Source organism: Gigantopelta aegis, chromosome 7, assembly GCF_016097555.1.
Source record: "Gigantopelta aegis isolate Gae_Host chromosome 7, Gae_host_genome, whole genome shotgun sequence".
NCBI classification, from domain to species: domain Eukaryota; kingdom Metazoa; phylum Mollusca; class Gastropoda; order Neomphalida; family Peltospiridae; genus Gigantopelta; species Gigantopelta aegis.
In genome coordinates, this window is record NC_054705.1 from 22,169,817 (window position 1) to 22,189,462 (window position 19,646).

The 19,646-nt window shown below is 36.9% G+C and overlaps 1 protein-coding gene across 1 annotated transcript; it reads left to right on the forward strand.

Moving 5' to 3' along the window:
* The first annotated feature begins 3,668 nt into the window (after positions 1 to 3,668).
* LOC121377968 lies at positions 3,669 to 12,688 on the forward strand. The gene is made up of 4 exons (XM_041506063.1): positions 3,669 to 3,726; positions 5,252 to 5,485; positions 11,086 to 11,325; positions 12,447 to 12,688. Exons 1-4 carry the CDS (start codon positions 3,669 to 3,671, stop codon positions 12,686 to 12,688), a joined length of 774 nt encoding a protein of 257 aa, XP_041361997.1.
* The last annotated feature ends 6,958 nt before the right edge of the window (positions 12,689 to 19,646 follow it).

Sequence of the window (19,646 nt, forward strand, 5' to 3'; positions counted from 1 at the left end):
TCCTGTTTGGGCTTCTTACTAATATTAAGACGACCAGAAACACATTGAATATACATAAACTGATATTCTAAACAAGAAAATATATTTAATATGTAAGTTTAATCGTAGAAATATTTTATTAGTCGGAAACATCATACAATGCAGCAAACTAAGGAATGTCCCTTTAAAATGCTGTTTTTATAATTACCTCAAAGGTATTTTCATTAAAACTATTTTGTATTGGAATTTGGCAAAACACGCAAATGTGTAGTGATAGTCTCATCTTTATGCACATTAGAATGTGTGTGTATTATTTGCTTGAATTCCCAATGTATTTGCAACGTACAATAGCGTGTTTCTGTGCCTGGTCAATAATGTCGTTTTTATAAATGTTCTAAAGGCTTTTTCTGTAAAATTGTTTTAGGCTAATTTTAGACTAACAAGCAATTAAGACATGTTAGTTTTATATTTATACACTTTAGAAATTTCCAGAATTAATCATTTCAAGTTGGTAATGCTTTTGCTATGAGTTAAATTGACGTATTTATAAAAGTTGAAGTTTCTCAGGATTTACAGTGCATTTACAAACTGTAAATTGCAAACGGAAGCTGAACCAAAGAGCAATTATTTTAGTGATTGTGCAACTGTGTGCATAACGTAATTATTAAATGAAATGATATTTATTTTGTAAAGGTTGAAATTTCCAGTATTACTTATTTCAAGTTTGTAATGTTTTTTCTATGGGCTGAACTGTATTTAAAAAAAATGGAAGTTTCTCAGGATCTGGAAGCTGGATGAAAATGTAATCACTTTATTTGTTGAGCAATTATATGTGTTTCCTGAGTTTGTTTTTGGGCTCATGATATTTTCCGCTGATGACTCGACAATTGTGTGTGTTACCGTCCAGTGATTGAGTACCTTTGAGTTTTACACGTTGCCTGATCATGTACGATCGTGAAATATCCTAGAGACAATTCAGCCGCATCTAAACATATTTTTTTCATAGCTCCTGTTGGAGTATCGACACGAGTTTGAATGTCAACAGACTGATTATCAAGGATTGTGGATATGATTTCGAGTTCTGGTTAATTTTATTTACAAATTCTGTTGATTTTTCGGGTTTCCCGTCATTAGGTTTTTTGTTGTTTGTTTCACCTTTTTGTTTGCTGGATATCTCATCCAATTAGAAGAATCGTTAGTTTGTTCACAATGTCCTTCTGAAACTCGGTCAAACTCTCACCTTTCAAAATGCTTAGTTATTATATATAAACTGAAGATCAAAAGAAAGTATACCAATTATTTTTATTATAAATAAACACAATACACGTTCATGGAAGGTTTGATAGGTTCCAGTATTGTTCGTTATAATGCATTCAATGACGAATAGTCGCACATTGCTGTGTTTGGGCGAAGCCGCACGTGCAAAATGAGTTTATTCATCATATTTATACTGCACGAGAAACATGATACTCGAGCACATAAGGGTATAAACAGGGTGCCATTGCTTAGAACAGCCTCAGTCAACAGTAAAGCATCAGAGAACATGGCAAGTCTAACTGCTGAAGAAAGAGAAAGAGAGAGCTATTGGTATGGTCCAGGTGGGTGCGAGTTATGCCCATGTGGCAAGAATCCTGAATTGCACACAATTGACGATCACCAGGTTGATACAGCGTTACAGGGTGACTGGCAGGACTGCAAACAGACCACAAAGTGGAAGACCCCGCATCACAACAACCAACGAGTACCGCCATCTCCGCACCTTACACTTACGTAACAGATTCCTCATTGTGACGTCATCTGCAGCGACTGGCCTTGGACATGTCATCAGTCGTCACACTGTACGTCGTCGACTACGACAGCATGATATCAGGGCCTATCGACCATTCAGAGGGATGGCATTGACGAAGCAACATCGACTTCGACGTTTACGTTGGGCACGTCAGTTTCAACGTTGGCAACATCGGAAATGGCAACGTGTACTCTTTTCTGATGAGACCAGGTTCCAGTTATTCAGAGCTGATGGCAGGACTGATATATACCGACGTGCAGGAGAGAGAACAGCTCCGTACTGTGTTCAGGAGACTGAACCGTTTGGTGGTGGATCTATGATGGTTTGGGGCGGTATCTGTGGCCAACAGCGGACAGACCTTATTGTCATCGACGGAAATCTTAACGCACACCGTTACATCAACAAGATTTTACGTCCCGTCCTGTTACCGTTCTTGCAACACCATCCTAGACTCTTGTTTCAACAGGACAATGCCAGACCTCATACAGCTCGTGTGGTGCAACAGTTCTTCGCTGTAAACAACGTCAATTTTTTGCCATGGCCAGCCCGTTCACTTGACCTGCCACCCATAGAACATGTGTGGGATCATCTTGACCAGCGAATTCGACGTCGTCCTAATCCTCCAATGAACAGGGATCAGTTGGTACAGGCACTGAGGCAGGAGTGGAGAGCAATACCTGATGTCGTCATTAGGCGCTTAACAAGCGCTGTCTGACGTCGGGTCCATGCTTGCATACTTGCACATGGTGGACATACACGCTATTGACACATGTTCTTTGTGGTCAAATTTATTCACCTTCGTTATGAGTGGTCCTTTATGAAATCGTACATTTCACCCCTAGTGCTGTTGTGCACTGTGATATTATCATTTTATGGGTTTTATTCAGTATACTCGTGTTTATTTATCGCCAAATTATTTTACTTTCAAAATATAACATTTGCGTCAACTTGTGTTTTGTGTTGTTTTTAATACTTTGAAAAAATAATTGGTATACTTTCTTTTGATCGTAAGTTTATATATATATATATATATATATATATATATATATATATATATATATATATATATATATATATATATATACCCAAGGGTCGTTCAGGGTCATCTTGATGAACTCCCTACTCCCTTTGTTACCATGGGAGACTTTAATGCTCACCACACTTTGTGTGGATGCATTGACATAAATGATAGAGGTAAATAATTAGAAGATGTAATTCTCAAAAGTGCCTTAATATTATTTGATGATAAAAGTCATACATACTTTCATCCTGCAGATATATATTTGTATCAAAAGATATGAGAATACATAACAATACGTTGAACAGATTTTGTACAACTGGATGTCTTCTGGGATAGGTTCATTGTGTGTTTTATAGTAACCTGAAACATACGATAGGAATAACTAAAAACTGGGGTCTTGATCCGTCAATGGGCCCATTTGGCTATTTCGCATTCTCCTAGCCAGTGTACTATGACTGGTATGTCTAAGGCCATAGTATGTGTTAGTCTGTCTGTAGGATGGTAGATACAAAATATCAATTGCTACTAATAGACAAAATTAGTGGGTTTCCTCTCTAACACTATGTCAAAATCCATACATGGTTGACATTCAATAGCCAATCATTAAAAAACAATGTGTTCTAGTGGTCTCTTTAAATAAAACGAACTTTTTATTTTTGAAAATTGGGTGGCGAGTTTCCAATGGAGTCCACTATATATGATATAAAAATCTATGCAAACGTACACCTTCCGCTAACGATGGAACTTTTGTTAAGAATAATAAATAATTGAGACTGTCATGATTTCCCATGCATAGCATAACAACGCCCACAGAAACCATATATATAATACTAGAAACTGGAAGGTAACGATAATTACGTTTTATTTCAAATCGTGAACATGGTTTCCAAGAACTACTTGGTGTTGATAGCTGTTGATTTATTCGTCATTTGTCAAAGTAAGAACCTGTATTATTACTAGAGTTCTAGTTAACTTCATTTTAGCAGTTACCTATCTGTCTGTCTATCTATCTATCTATATATCTATCTATCTATCTATCTATCTATCTATCTATCTATATCTATCTACCCATCCATCCATCTATATATATATATATATATATATATATATATATATATATATATATATATATATATATATATATATATATATATATATTTATTTTCTTTCTTTCTCTTTGTCTCTTTGTATATGTCTATTTGTGTGTGTCTATTTATCCATCTATCCATCTGTCTATCTATCTATCTAACTATCTATATATCTATATATCTATATCTATCTATCTATACATGCAGACAGACACACACGTGTGTGTGTGTGTGTGTGTGTGTGTGTGTAGAGAGAGAGAGAGAGAGAGAGAGAGAGAGAGAGAGAGAGAGAGAGAGAGAGAGAGAGAGAGAGAGAGAGAGAGATTGCCTATCATTCCATTTTTATGTTATAAGTGAACAATTTGGATATCTGACGAGTGAAAGCGAAAGTCTGATGCCAACACTGTTCACGAGTTTCATAAAAAATGGTATGGTAGGCAAGTAGGTTAATACTGTATTTATTACAAACCAAAAGGAAACAAACCAAAAAGTAAGCAGATGTCGAGACCTACTACATATTATTGTTTTACGAATTGAGTCAGCAATTGATCTACGTCAAGCTAATATTACACCAGTTAGATACTGAGTGATTGTTATGACATGAGCAATATCTTACACTGGTGTGAAATATATATATATATATATATATATATATATATATATATATATATATATATATATATGTGTGTGTGTGTGTGTCTGTTTATATATATTTACATGCATCTATGTATCCATCCATCTATCTATCTATCTATCTATCTATCTCTATGTATGCATCTCTGTGTGTCTGTTTATCTATTTGTGTGTGGTTGTTATATTTGAGGTCATGTAATAGTTACAGTCCACCACGGCTGGTATATCATAGGTCGTGGTATATTCTACCGAATAGCATCCCATATGTGTATGGTGCATGTAACAAATCCCTTGCTACTAATGGAAACCAGAGCGGGTTTCGTCTCGAAGTCTACATGCCCGAATTACCAAACATTTCACAACCAATAGCTGATGATTAATAAATCAATACAACCCCTCCAATTGTCCACGGCAGTCGGTAATGTCGTTGAGATTGTTGAGGGGGATTTAATTATATTCATTGTTTTTATTTGAATGACATATTTTTCGTGGCGGGGTGTTTTTTGTGTGGGGTTTTTTGGGTTAATTTTCTTAATTGCAGGTGTTCAGTGTGTTTTATTGGTGCCGTTAAACAAAAGCAAACATTTAACTTTGTTTATGTTGGTCCTTATTGCTCGAGTTACGCCGATTGCCGTGTACACACCGAAATAACTGACACGTAAAATTGGTGGATGATCTGCCTGTCTGTCTGTTTATCTATTCATCTGTATGTATGTGATTGTTTGTGTATATATATTTCAGGTAATGTGACAGTCAACATTGCCCACAATAAGGCTACGATGATGAGCAGCATTTGTTTTTGGTTTGGTGAAGTATTTAAATCGAGTGTCACCATTGATGGTAACTTGGGAAGTAATTGGATGCAAGATGGTTGTGGCTGCATCGTGGTAGGTGACACGAAAGCTTGGTGGATGGTCGACTTACAAGGAACGTTTGTTGTTCACAGCGTCAACATAACCAACAGTAATCAAAGCCGTAAGTGTGGTGTGTTAAAGGGACTGCCCCGAGTTTGCTGCCATTGTAACTTGCTACGACACATATAACCGTTTTGTAGGGGTAGGATGATTAATCGCGGTTCACGATTATCGCGGTTTTCGGCCCTTGGTTCGACGCACTGTTTTCCGATTTGCGTACCTTGGTTTATTATGATTATGTTTTTAATTAATTTCTTTCACGGGACCATACGCATTGCCCCCCCCCCCCCCCCAAAAAAAAAAAAAATAAAAAAAATACAAAATAATAATAATAATAATAATAATAATAATAATAATAAAAATAGGAACTGCAGGACCTGGGCGATGAATCTGTCGATAAATACGGCGCTCGCCTGATGCGTGATCGATCTATGATCGATTCCCGTCTGTGGACCCATTGGGTTATTTCTTGTTCCAGCCAGTGCTGCACAACTGCTGCATCAAAGGCCGTGGCATGTACTCTCCTTTCTGTGGGATGGGCATATAAAAGATCTCTTGCTGCTAATCGAAACGAGTAGCACATCAAGTGGCGACAGCGAGTCTCCTCTCTCAATGTCTGTGATGTCCTGAACCATAATTCCGATGCCATATAACCGTAAATAAAATGTGTCGAGTGCGTCGGTAATTAAATAGAGAATAATAAACGAGTTACCAGTTATTATCAAATTTATGTCCCGAGTGAAATAATTTTCACTTTTCACGAGCGTTAGCGGTTAACAGATAATTTTCAAAACCCAAAGTTCTATATATTCTGTAAAAAAACCAAATCTATAATGCATTGCATTAAACTACCATTTTATTACAGGTTTAACAATGAAACCAGAAAGACCAACGCAAACGCTTTAAACTACGTGACGTAATTTTTTGTGCTTTACCACATCGTGATGACGTCATATTTTGTACCGACAAGGTGATTGGTTTGTTGGCGTCAAATCGTCCAATAGTAGTGCACGTTAAACCAATGCATGATAATTTCTAAGTGAAAAATTATGGTTTTTATTTTCCCCGTTATGAGTGCCTGCTGGGGTAATAAATAGAGAATAATACACGAGTGGCCTTTACGTACCATTTATCTCACAACGAGTTGTTTTAAAATGTATCCCGATGAAATAGTCACACATTATTAAAACAGGCGGTCGATTCTGTAGCATATCCACTCCAGCTATTATTTAATAAATCACTTCTCTTATCAATATTTCCTACTGAAGGGAAAACTGCTCATGTAAAGCCATTAGGCAGGGATTCAAAATGATGGCCGTACTGCTTTGGTGCGAGTTAATGGAGCGCTCAATGGCCAGCTATATCGACACGAGATACAGCAGCATCACGTTGTTCCACTGATTAGCGTCACTCGTGGTATCTCTCAGCATGCCAATGCCAGGCCACACATTGCACGTGTCTGCCAAGACTTTCTACAGAAAACTAACGTTCGTGTTCTGCCTTGGCCAGCCGGATCGCCAGATTTATCCCCAATTGAACACCTCTTGGAGGTCCTGGATCGCAGAGTTCGCCAAAGGAACCCTCCGCCATACAGGAACTGTACTTGGCATTACATACTGATACTGAACATTTTGAAACCCCATGATTGATTCACACCACGTGATACACTTCAGCGTTAACACTGCAAATTCAGAATGTTAGATAATTTAGTAAGCATACAATGTCACTTAATAATGAAATATGTAATATTTGACTAAAATAAATGATGTCAAAGTTATATGTAACAGAAATTTTTTGGGAGAGTATATTTAAAAACAGGATTGGCTAGACTATCTGAACGCTGAAAGACCAAAATTTTGTGTGCTATGTTCAAAATAATTAATGGTATGGCTCCTGACTTCCTAGTCAGCAGCATACCACCTAGGGTGGAACAACGTGCCCACTATAGTCTGAGAAGCCCAAAACCGATGTATCTATTCCTTTTGCTATAGCAAATGTCTTAAACATACCATTTATACATTAAACAATTGATCTTTGGAATAGACTGAAAGCGGAAATACCAAATTGCGAACGAATTTCATCTCTCAAAAAAACAGTAGCACTGGATGTTTATAACGTTCCCTCAATCCATTTATATGGAAATCGAAAGGAAACTGTTTTACAAACCACATAAAGACATGCCTATTATACCTTAATCGCAGATCTATATCGTTGTGTCGATTTTATAACCAGCAGGGACAAATTCTTTTAACATCCCTAAACAATTTTGAATCAATTAATCTTCAATTGATAATAAATGGTCGAGACACGTTTGACGATGATGAAACCAATAAACACATATTTGAGCATGTTTACAAATACGTTAAACATACACACCAATTTGACTAAGAACATGTTATCTCGTTATTTATTTGTTGTTGCTTTTTTCACAAGTTGGGCTGTCTGAGAAGACAAAATGTTAACAATGAATATTATTAAACCACCAATTACTTCTATTTCTTTTCTTTTCCTTTTCTGTCCTTTCAGTTTACGTAGTCCCCCCCCCCCCCCCCCCCCCCACCCCCACCCCCACACACACACACCTAGGATTTTGATCAGGGTACGGCCCTGTACATTTTAAAACAACTCGTTGTGAGATAAATAATATCTAAATGCCACTCATGTATTATTCTCTATTTAACGTCTAAAAATACCCATTAAATATATTTTCTTGTTTATGATATCAGTGTGTGTATATTCAATGTGTGTCAGGTCGTCTTAATATTTGTAAGAAGCCCAAACTGGATTTTATCTTCAAATACGTTCGTACGTACCAAAAAATATATTTTAAGAAACAAAATGAAATGTAACCTAGTACATATCCTAGAACGATCATAAACATGTTTAATATACAGCAACTAATATGCAATGCATATATATATACATACATATTTGATATGTAATTACAGTCGTTAAAATGTCTCTGTCAGCTGATAAGGGGTCTGGATGTAGCCCTGTGGTACAGCGTTCGCTCGATCGGTGTGCGGTCGGTGTGAGATCGATCCCCGTCGGTGGGCCCATTGGGCTATTTCTCGCTTCAGCCAGTGCACCACGACTGGTATATCAAATGCCGTGGTATGTGTTATCCTGTCTGTGGGATGGTGCATATAAAAGATCCATTGCTGCTAATCGAAAATAGTAGCCCATGAAGTGGCGGCAGCGGGTTTCCTCTCTCACTGTCTATGTGTTCCTTAACCATATGTCCGACGCCATATAACCGTGAATACAATATATTGAGTGCGTCGTTAAATAAAACATTTCCTTCCTTCCTGTCAGTCGATAACATCTTTAAAAATTGCAGCAAACTCAGGACTGTCTCTTTAAATTCCCTGAATTTGAAACCTTAAAGGTATGTTAGCATTACAGTGACAGGTTACAACACACAAATAGCAGACATAATAAACATCAAAAGGTTGTCGTTTACAGGCAATACAAATGAACAAATTGCATAGGATTGCATGAGTAATAATATAACCAGTAACGTTACTATCTTAAGGAAACGGTTTTACCCTACTTAGGTCAGATTGTCTCGTCACATTCCTCATCCTATCCTTCGCAGGATAAAGCCGATACCTTAAACCAGAAAAGGGTCATCACTTTGTTTTCCCCATTACCATAGCTTGACACCCAATAGCCGATGTATTTTTCGTGCTGGGGTGTCGTTAAACATTCATTCATTCATTAAACAAGAAAACAATAATTATTCTCTGTATAGTAATTTTTAATAGTACATTAAATACTGTCACTGATGTCACTGACGAAATGTGTGACTTGGCTTGTTGTATATAGAATACTAAACGAGCTTGCCTGTCATATAATTGTTTCCTGAAATGAGGAACTGGTTTGGTATCTGACGAGAGAAAACGAGTCAGACACCAACACTGTTCACGAGTTTTATAAAAAATAGTATAACCGGCAAGCTAGTTTAGTATTTTAGTTATTACAAACCAACTACAAACAAGCCGCAACACTGAAGTAAGCAGCCCCAAGTTCAGCCAGCAAACGTTTCGCTAACGTTCGCGAACTGTTTTATTGTTTCCCGACGAGGCCATTTAGTTTACCACGGAGCGCATAAACCAGTCTAGCGGACGTTTTTTTCTGCTCGGTCTGCTTGAACGCAGCCCAGATGTTGAAACCTACTATGATTTGGTTCAGCAAGTCATCTACGTCACGCTCACGTCATGCCAATACATTACACTGCATGCCATGAACAATATCTTACACTGGTGTTGAATACAATGAAATAGTGTTCCATATGGCCAGTAAATTAGTTTATCCTATAACTTAACCATGGTATCCATGTAATAAATCCATGTAATATTGCAATGTATTAACCCGTTAATAATGGAATGCAAATGTAAAGGTATGTGCAAATGTATGGTATAGCGGCAATACTGTGTTGCCGTGAATGGGTCACTTGTTTACAAGCCGTTAAAGCGATCAAGACCAGTATATATGAACGTAACGTTTTCATAAGATTTAGTTAAAGTGAGTGACGTCAAAGTAATTTGTGCTAACCGTGATGACGTCATATTACCGATGGAGGCGACTCTAGTACTGTAATATACTAAATATTGAATGCAAATATTATTGTAGAAGTGTTATAGGATAAATAGAATTCGCTACTCGTGTTTTGTTTTTAATATGTAAACTATCCACATCGTCTAGTTAATAGGTATTTGTCTCGGCAGAGCCTCGATTAACAAGGACTCGTTTGATATTGTCCGTATTAAAACACACTCGTGACGAATCCTCTATATATTTTGTTTTGAATTTATGTACCTGCGACTGGCAGTGTTCCACTAAAATTAGGTTAAATTTTAAATAGTCAGTGGCTTCCCGTTATATCCAAAACTAGCAGTATACTCACACACACATTTTCTTTCTTGATTCGTATGTTGACTGCGTGGGGGAGGGAGCGGGTATCTCAGTATGTAAACCGCTTGAATTAAAGGGACAGACCCTAGGTTCAGCCCACGAAAATGCACACTAAGTTTAGTTAGTCTACGAACCTGTAATACATTTGGATAAAGTTACATTTGAGTGAAACATGAGTCTGTGACTTTGAAATGGTTCAATACCCTCTAAAAATAGACTAAAACTCGACTCCATAACTGTTACTTCTCAAACGGCCGTATAGAAATATGAGAAATGGCTTTTGTGATATTAAAATCACCAGAATTACCAAAACCACTCCAGATGTACGGAAATGGAGAATCTAAACAATACAATCTAAGTAAAGTATGATTTCAGTTATCAAAAATGGTTCTAATAGTCAACACTATGCCTTGGTGTTTAAAAACTAGGGCATGTCACTTTACATGTTTGCGCGTAGCACCATTAGCACTAGGGACTTTTAATTGTTCGTTTCCACAGGCAGGATATCACATACCACGGCATTTGGTATACCGTCGTGGGGCACAGGTTCCAGGGAGGGTGGGGGAGGGGAAGTGGTCCCAATCATAGAATGGGTCAATTGCGGGGGTTCGATCCTTGAACCCAAGCATCTCATGTCATTATTTAAAGCCCAATTTTTTTGCTAATATTACATATATATAATTACTATTTAATATTGTTTTTTGTTCACAGTAATATCGTGTTTTAATATTTCCTTTATTACAGAGAAAAATCTTCACAGTTTTGTCATTGAAATCTTTTCACAAAACCCTGAAGGATGTTCTGGCGCCGGTTCTGTCGTTTGTGTTAATTACACCGGAGTGGTGCTGACAACAGACACAACTTCGTTTACATGCGATCAACCAACCAGAGGCCGATTCGTCCGCATAAGAAAATGGAACGTGAAGGACGTTTCTGATCCACTGACCTTGTGTGAAGTTCAAATATATGGCACTGAAGAAAATGGTATGAATCATCCCTCTATATTTTAGTTACATCATAGTTTGTTTGTTTGTTTTAGTTTGACGATATCACTAGAACACATTCATTTATTAATGGAACATTCCTGATTGTGCTGCATTGTAAAATGTGTTTCAACTAATGAAATATATCTACGATTAAACTTACATATTAAATATATTTTCTGGTTTGGAATATCAGTGTCTGTATATTCAATGTGTTTCAGATCGTCTTAATATTTGTAAGAAGCCCAAACTGGATTTTTTCTTCAAATAATTTTGTACGTATTAAAAAAAATAATTAGGAAATAAAATTAAATTTAACCTAGTACAAATATTAGAACGATCAGAAACACGTTTAATATACAGCCACTAATATTGTATGCAGAAAAATATATTTCATATGTAATTACAATCGTTAAAAAGTCTCTGTTAATCGATAACATCTTAAACATTGTAGCAAACTCGGGAATGTCCCTTTAATCGTCGGCTATTGGATGCCAAACATTTGGTCATTTTGGCATATAGTCAGAGAGGAAACCCGCTACATTTTTTTCTCATTAGTATTAAGAAATATTTCATATGCACCATCCCGGAGGGAGGGAGAGGTGTGAACTTCAAACATCGTTATGCTAGGTTCCAATGTACCAAATAATTTCCTATTGCTAATAATGTTAACGTTTACTAATAAAACTGAATTTAGCCGTGTATAAACACACCCAGACAGTATACTAATAAAACGTGTGGCACCTCGCATTTAATCTACCTGCAAGAAAATGGGGGTGGGGAGGGAGTCAGATACCATTTAAGATATTAAATGAAAGTCTCTATTAACAACCCTCATTTTCCCTACACATCGCACTTTTATTTTTGGGGGTACCCTGCACTGCTTTCATGCTTTCAACCTCTTGTGCATTCTACATAATAACTATAACAAATAAATGTATATTTACATGTATATTTATTACCAATGGAAAATGGTATTTACACAAATAATCAATTTCAAATATTACTACCAACCAGAGCCACAGTTGTTTATACTTCGTAAATATTCGATACAATGCAGCCTGAAGTAACCAACACAACACTCTCAGGGTGTTAAACTATTATTGTATATTGACTTTTCAGGATGCGGTATTCCACAACATTTCTGGCGTACATCAGGGGCGCGTCTGTTAAGTCAACACTCTGAGCTGATAAATCACACGTCGTTGATGGAATGTTCGGTGAAATGTGACAGGCAAACCAGCTGTTTGGCTTTCAATGTCAACGTCAACAGTCACCAGTGTGAACTCATCTCTAATGGAGGTTTTGAAAACATCAAGGATATCAATCCAGACTGGAATTATTATGGCTCGGATTTCTGCTAGTCTGAGTAACAAAACCGTGAAAGGAATGCTAAAACAAGGCTTTTGGACCGGTATGCATATTCAACGATACATAATGTACATTATTGCTTAATATCAATAAGTATAATCGTATAGTTAATTAAAAAGACGGTTAAATGTGACGGCTATTAGATATATATAACGGGCGCAGCCATTTTGTACCATCCCAGTGAATACGCCCTCTGGCTAGCTGGTTGTTACGTAATACCTAACGTGTCATGTCAGGAATTAGTCTTCGAACTGAAGAAACAAAACAAACCTGAGTAATAATATCCATCCCACAAATCCCATAACGACCAGAAACACGTTTAATATGCAGCAATTAATACTTAATGCAAAAAATATATACATTTGATATGTAATTACAGTCGTTAAAATGTCTTTGTTAGTCGATAACATCTTAAAAATTGCAGCAAACGCAGGACTGTCTCTTTAAATTCCCTGAATTAAAACTTTAAAGGCATGTTAGCATTAAAGTGACCAGTTACTACATACAAATAGCTGACATAATAAACATCAAAAGATTGTCTTTTACGGGTGAAAAAATAAACAAATTGCATAGGATTGCAAGAGCAATAAAATAACCAGTAACGTTACTATCTGATGAAAACGGTTTTATCCTACTCAGATCAGAGTTTCTCGTTACATTCGCTATCCTAACCTTAGCAGGATAAAGCCGATACCTTAAACCAGTGAACAATTATTCTCCGTATAGTAACTTTTAATAGTGCATTAAATACTGCCACTGATGTCACTGACGAAATGTGTAACTCGTTGTATATAGAATACTAAACGAGCTTGCTTGTTATATAATTTTTATGAAATGAGTGAACAGTTTTGGTATCTGACGAGCGAAAGTGTTTTTTTTCAAAATAAACGAGTGCAATAAATAGGAAGCGAAAACAAAGTATGTGAAGTTCTGTATTTATTACATATCTTCTTTTATGTTTTACAAAAACGGTTTTTAATTTAACGTCATAACAACACTTTGTTAAATCTATGATCAAAACTCCTTTCATGGATTCATGTAACATTAAGAATCATACTCTGCGGCAGTTTTGTGTAATGTTTCAAATAAGATATGACCTACGATGTGATTTGAAATCATATATGACATAATTAAATAAAAGGCACCAACTGCAGTAAAAAGAAAAAGGGAATTCCCCATTTAAAAGTTCCGGTCCAGATTGCACATACGTGCGATACAGGATTCATTTATTACACGGTTTCAAAAGGCCTTTATCACTATAGTAAGATTGAATAGAGGATATTTCATGGGTTTTTTGTCAAATATGATTTATATCTCATCGACTGAAGTTTGCAATCACATCTCACGAGTCACGCAAGCGCGACGAGTGTGATATGATTGCACACTTCAATCGATGAGATATAAATCATATTTGACACCCCCCCCCCAAAAAAAAACACACAAAAAAAACACACAAAAAAACAAAAAACAACAACAACAACAACAACAACAAAAAAACACACCATGAAATGTTCTATTTATTGTATAAATATTGACAATTTATCTTTATTTTTAAAATGGATGTAGCAAAATAGTTCCGGCTTTCTTACAATGAAGATAACACCTTCTACAGTGACGATAACACATTTTAAAATAAAATAGTGAAATTTTCACTCTAAAATGTGTTATTGTCACTGAGTGACTGATAACACTTTTATTTCACTGATATTTTTAGATATTTCACTAAATGTTATATAATAAAATAAAACAGCGTTCCATCTGGCCAATAAATTAATTTATCCTATAACTTACCCATGATATCGATGTCATAAACCCATCTGATAATGTAGTGTATTAACCTGGTTAATAATGGAATTCAAATTTAAAGGTATATGCAAATGTTCACGGTCTCTCGGTAATAATGTGTTGCCATGAATGGGTAACTTGTTTACAAGCCATTGAAGCCATCAACACCTGTATACCTGAGCGTAACGTTTTCATAAGATTTAGTTAAAGTGTGTGACGTCAAAGTAATTTGTGCTAACAGGTGATGACGTCATATTGCCGACGTAGGCGACTCTAGTACTGTAATATAATAAATATTTAATGCAAATATTATTTTAGAAATGTTATGGGATAAATATAATTCGCTACTCGTGTTCTTTTTAAATATGTCAAATATCAACCTATATTAATATAGACTGTCTGAATATTTTCCGTATTAAAAACACTCGTGACGAATCCTCTATATATTTTCTTTTGAATTTTTATACCTGAGACTGGCAGTATTCCACTAAAATTAGGTTAAATTTTGAATAGTCAGAGGCTTCCCGTTATATCCAAAACTAGCAGTATACCCACACACCCATTTTCGTTCTATGATGTGTATGTTGACTGCGACGGGGGGGGGGGGGGGGGGGGGGGGGGGGGGTGAGAGGGGGACTGTATCTCAGTATGTAAACCGCTTGTCTGAGATCGTTTGATAGAAGAATCGAGCTCACTCAGTGTACAAATTTTCTCAATTTGTTTTCCGGTCCGAACTAGTGTCCGACTACTGGAACATCAAATATCGTGGTATGTGCTGTCCTGTCTAAGGAAAAGTACATATACAAATCCCTTGCTGCAATTGGGGGGAAATTTAGCGGGTTTGCTCTAAAATTATGTCAGGATTACTACATATTTCACATGCAATAGCCGATGATTAATGCATCAATGTTCTCTGTTACAATTGGTACTTCGGTAATTTTTTATACTTTGATTGAATGTTTGCGCGTAGCGGCATTGGCGATTTCATTTAGTGGATTACACATGACAGCGCCGGCTTTCAATTTACAGTAATATCGTGTTTTAATATTTCCTTATTACAGCAGAAAGACTTCACAGTTTTGTCATTGAACTCTTTTCACAAAACCCTGAAGGATGTTCTGGCGCTGGTTCTGTCGTTTGTTTGAATTACACCGTAGCGGGGCTGCCACCAGGCCAATGTAATTTTACATGCAATCAACCAACCAGAGGCCGATTTTTCCGCATAAGAAAATGGAACATGAAGGGCACTTCTGATGTACTGACCTTGTGTGAAGTTCAAATATATGGCACTGAAGAAAATGGTATGAACCATTCCTCCATATTTTAGTTACATCATAGTTTGTTTGTTTGTTTGTTTTAGTTTGACGATACCCTAGAACACGTTCATTCATTAATCATCGGCTGTTGGATGTCAAACAGTTGTGCATTTCGGCATATATAGTCTTCCGGAGGAAACTCGCTACATGTCGTCCATTAGTATTAAGAGATATTTTATATGCAGCATCCCACAGACATTTCCTACTGCTAACAATGTTAACGTTTATTAATAAAACTGAAATTAGCCATGTATAAACACACCCAGACAGTATACCAACAAAAAGTGTGGCACCTCGCATCTAATCTACCTGCACGGAAATGGGGGTGAAGGAGTCAGATGCCATTTAAGATATTTAATTAATTTCTTTATTAGCAACTCTCATTTTCCCTCAAAATCACACTTTCATTTTTTGGGGTACCCTGCATTGCTTTCATGCTTTCAACCTCTTGTGTATTGTACATGATAACTGTATAACAAATAAATGTATATTTATAGGTGTAGTTATTACCAAATGACAATAGCATTTGCACAAATAATCAATTTTACATATTACTACAGTTGTTTTAACTTCGTAAATATTCGAAACAATGCAACCTGAACTGGCCAAAACTCTCAGGATGTTAAAATATTATTGTATATTGACTTTGCAGTTCTGGCGTGTACCAGGAGCGCGTCTGTTAAGTCAACACTCTGAGCTGATAAATGACACGTCGCTGATGGAATGCTCAATAAAATGTGAAAGGAAAACCAGCTGTTTGGCTTTCAACGTCAATGTCAACAGTCACCAGTGTGAACTCACCTTTAATGGAAGTTTCAAAAACACCAAGGAGATCAATCCAGACTGGAATTACTATGGCTCGGATTTTTGCTATTCTGAGGAACAAAACCTTGTAAAATCGTATCACTACAAGAGTTAGAGTCTGAAGGACGATTTAAATGTTTTGTCTATAGGACTGCCAATTCCCAAGACGAAACATCCTACTATTGTTTGCTTTTAGAAACCCGCATACAATGGTTGATTCAAAATGTATAGACAACGAGAAAGAATAAAAATAATATATTGTAGAAATTTAACAGTACACTATTAAACGGTGAACAATATAACAGTGATATCTATTTTCTCAAAGTTTGTGAAATAAGAGGAAAAAGGAACATTTCTTACTTGGATTGGATAATCATCCCACTTTTGTCTCTAGGAAAAAACAAACATTGATTTGTTAGTTGTCACCGGCCTCGGTGGCGTCGTGGCAGGCCATCGCTCTACAGGCTGATAGGTACTGGGTTCGGATCCCAGTCGAGGCATGGGATTTTTAATCCAGATACCGACTCCAAACCCTGAGTGAGTGCTCCGCAAGGCTCAATGGGTAGGTGTAAACCACTTGCACCGACCAGTGATCCATAACTGGTTCAACAAAGGCCATGGTTTGTGCTATCCTGTCTGTAGGAAGCGCAAATAAAAGATCCCTTGCTGCCTGTCGTAAAAAAGAGTAGCCTATGTGGCGACAGCGGGTTTCCTCTAAAAACAGTGTGAGAATGACCATATGTTTGACGTCCAATAGCCGATGATAAGATAAAAAAATCAATGTGCTCTAGTGGCGTCGTTAAATAAAACAAACTTTTTTCTTTTTTTTGTTAGTTGTCAGGTTCTGGATGTAAAGCATTTGATAATTCCTACAATAAGGAGGAGTTCAGGTGTATGTTTCCATTAACAGTAATTTGAAAGAGTTTTGTTATATACGCTTGACCATAATCAGAGAATGGGTTCATCCAGGTTGTTGGGGGGTGGGAGGGAGGTCGATCCTACGTATATACACTTGACCATAGATAAGAAAGCGCATACCACGGCCTTTGATATGTCAATCGTGGGACACAGGTTGGGATGGGGAAAGGTCATAATCAGAGAATGGGTCGATCCAGATTACTTATTTTATTATTATTATTAACTTCTTTTTATTATTATTATTTTTTTTTTTAAACTGGGGGGTGGGGGGGGGGGGAGGTAGAGGGCGGGACGTAGCCCAGTGGTCGGTTTAGGATGGATCCCCGTCGGTGGGCCCATTGGGCTATTTCTCGTTCCTCGTGCACCACGACTGGTATATCAAAGGCTGTGGTATATGCTGTCCTGTTTGTGGGACGGTGCATATGAAAGATCTCTTGCTACTAGTGCAAACATGTAGCGGGTTTCCTCTCTAAGACTATATTTCAAAATTACCAAATGTTTGATATCCAATAGCCGAAGATTAATAAATCAATGTGCTATAGTGGTGTTGTTAAACAAAACATTAAAAAAAAAAAAAAAATCTGTATATATTTTATCTGTGTTTGCTTCTTAAACATTTCTTCATATATATTTTCTAAAATGTTATTAGTATGTGTATCCGGGTTGTTTTTGTTGTTGTTGTTGTTGGGGTATTTGGTGGGTTTTTTTTGTAAAACTTAGTAATTATTTATTGTTTTCGCACATAATAATAATAAAATAATAATTTAGTATTTTAAATTAATTTAAATGTTTTAGCAAATTGTGATCTATGTATTTTTACAAGTTTTCATCATAATTATCGTCGTATTTATAAAATTACCTTCTTTTTTTCTTTCTTGTGTTTAATTTTGTTTATTTACTAATTGATTTATTCATTTATAGCCAGTGATCCACGACTGGTATATCAAAGGCCATGGTATGCACTATCCTGTCTGTGGGATAGTGCATATAGAAGATCCTTTGCTGCATTAGAAAAAAATGTAGCGGGTTTCCTCTGATGACGAGTCAGAATTACCAATGTTTGACATCCAATAGTCGATGATTATTCAATGTACTCTAGTGGTGTTGTTAAATAAAATAAAAAAACAAGCAGAAAAAAAAATGATTCATTTATATACTCCTGAGCACAAGTTAAGCAAAATGTAAACAAAAATGCAAGTCTAGAAACATTACACACACAGACTAGTATAAGGCGAATTGCTGTAACAAAGTTAAATTGTACATGAAATGCACACTTGTAAAGGACATTAGGTACACAAAACTTACTTTCTACTTTTAACACTGGTATTAAATTTAATAGTCAACAAAGGTTTTGGTATCTGGCTCATGGACTTTAGTGGACTTAACGTTTGTACTGACTACGGAATGAATTGTAACGCATTACATTAACCATTTTATCATATTTCTTGTAGTCAATGGAAAATAAACAGCCAGTCGTGTGACACAGGTTGGGATGGGGAAAAGTCATAGTCAGAGAATGGGTCGATCCAGGTAGTGGGGGGGGGGGGGGGGGGGGGGGGGGGGGGGGGGGGGGGGGGGGGGGGGGTCGATCCTACTTATATACACTTGACCATAGAAAAGACAGCCCATACCACGGCCTTTGATATGCCAATCGTGGGACACAGGTTGGGACGGGGAAAAGTCATAATCAGAGAATCGGTCGATCCAGATGTGGCGGGGTGGGGGAGGTCGATCTTACGACCTAAACATCTCACCCTTAACGCTCTACCGACTAAGCTAGATTCCGCCTCTTGTGTCTAGGGGAGCAGAATTTTGCATACAATGGTTGACCAAAAATAGGTTAACCACCATTAATCGTCTCTTAACCGCCATTATGCCAGAACACTGCAATGCACACTTGTAAAGGACATTAGGTACACAACACTTACTTTCTACTTTTAACGCTGGTATTAAATTTAATAGTCAACAAAGTTAACTGAGGGCCAGTAAAGGTTTTGGTATCTGACATCTTTTGCGGGGGCGGGGGTTGGGGGGTGGGTGGGGGTGGACGTAGCGCAATGGTCGGTTTAGAATGGATCCCCGTCGGTGGGCCCATTGGGTTATTTCTCGTTCCAGCCAGTGCACCACG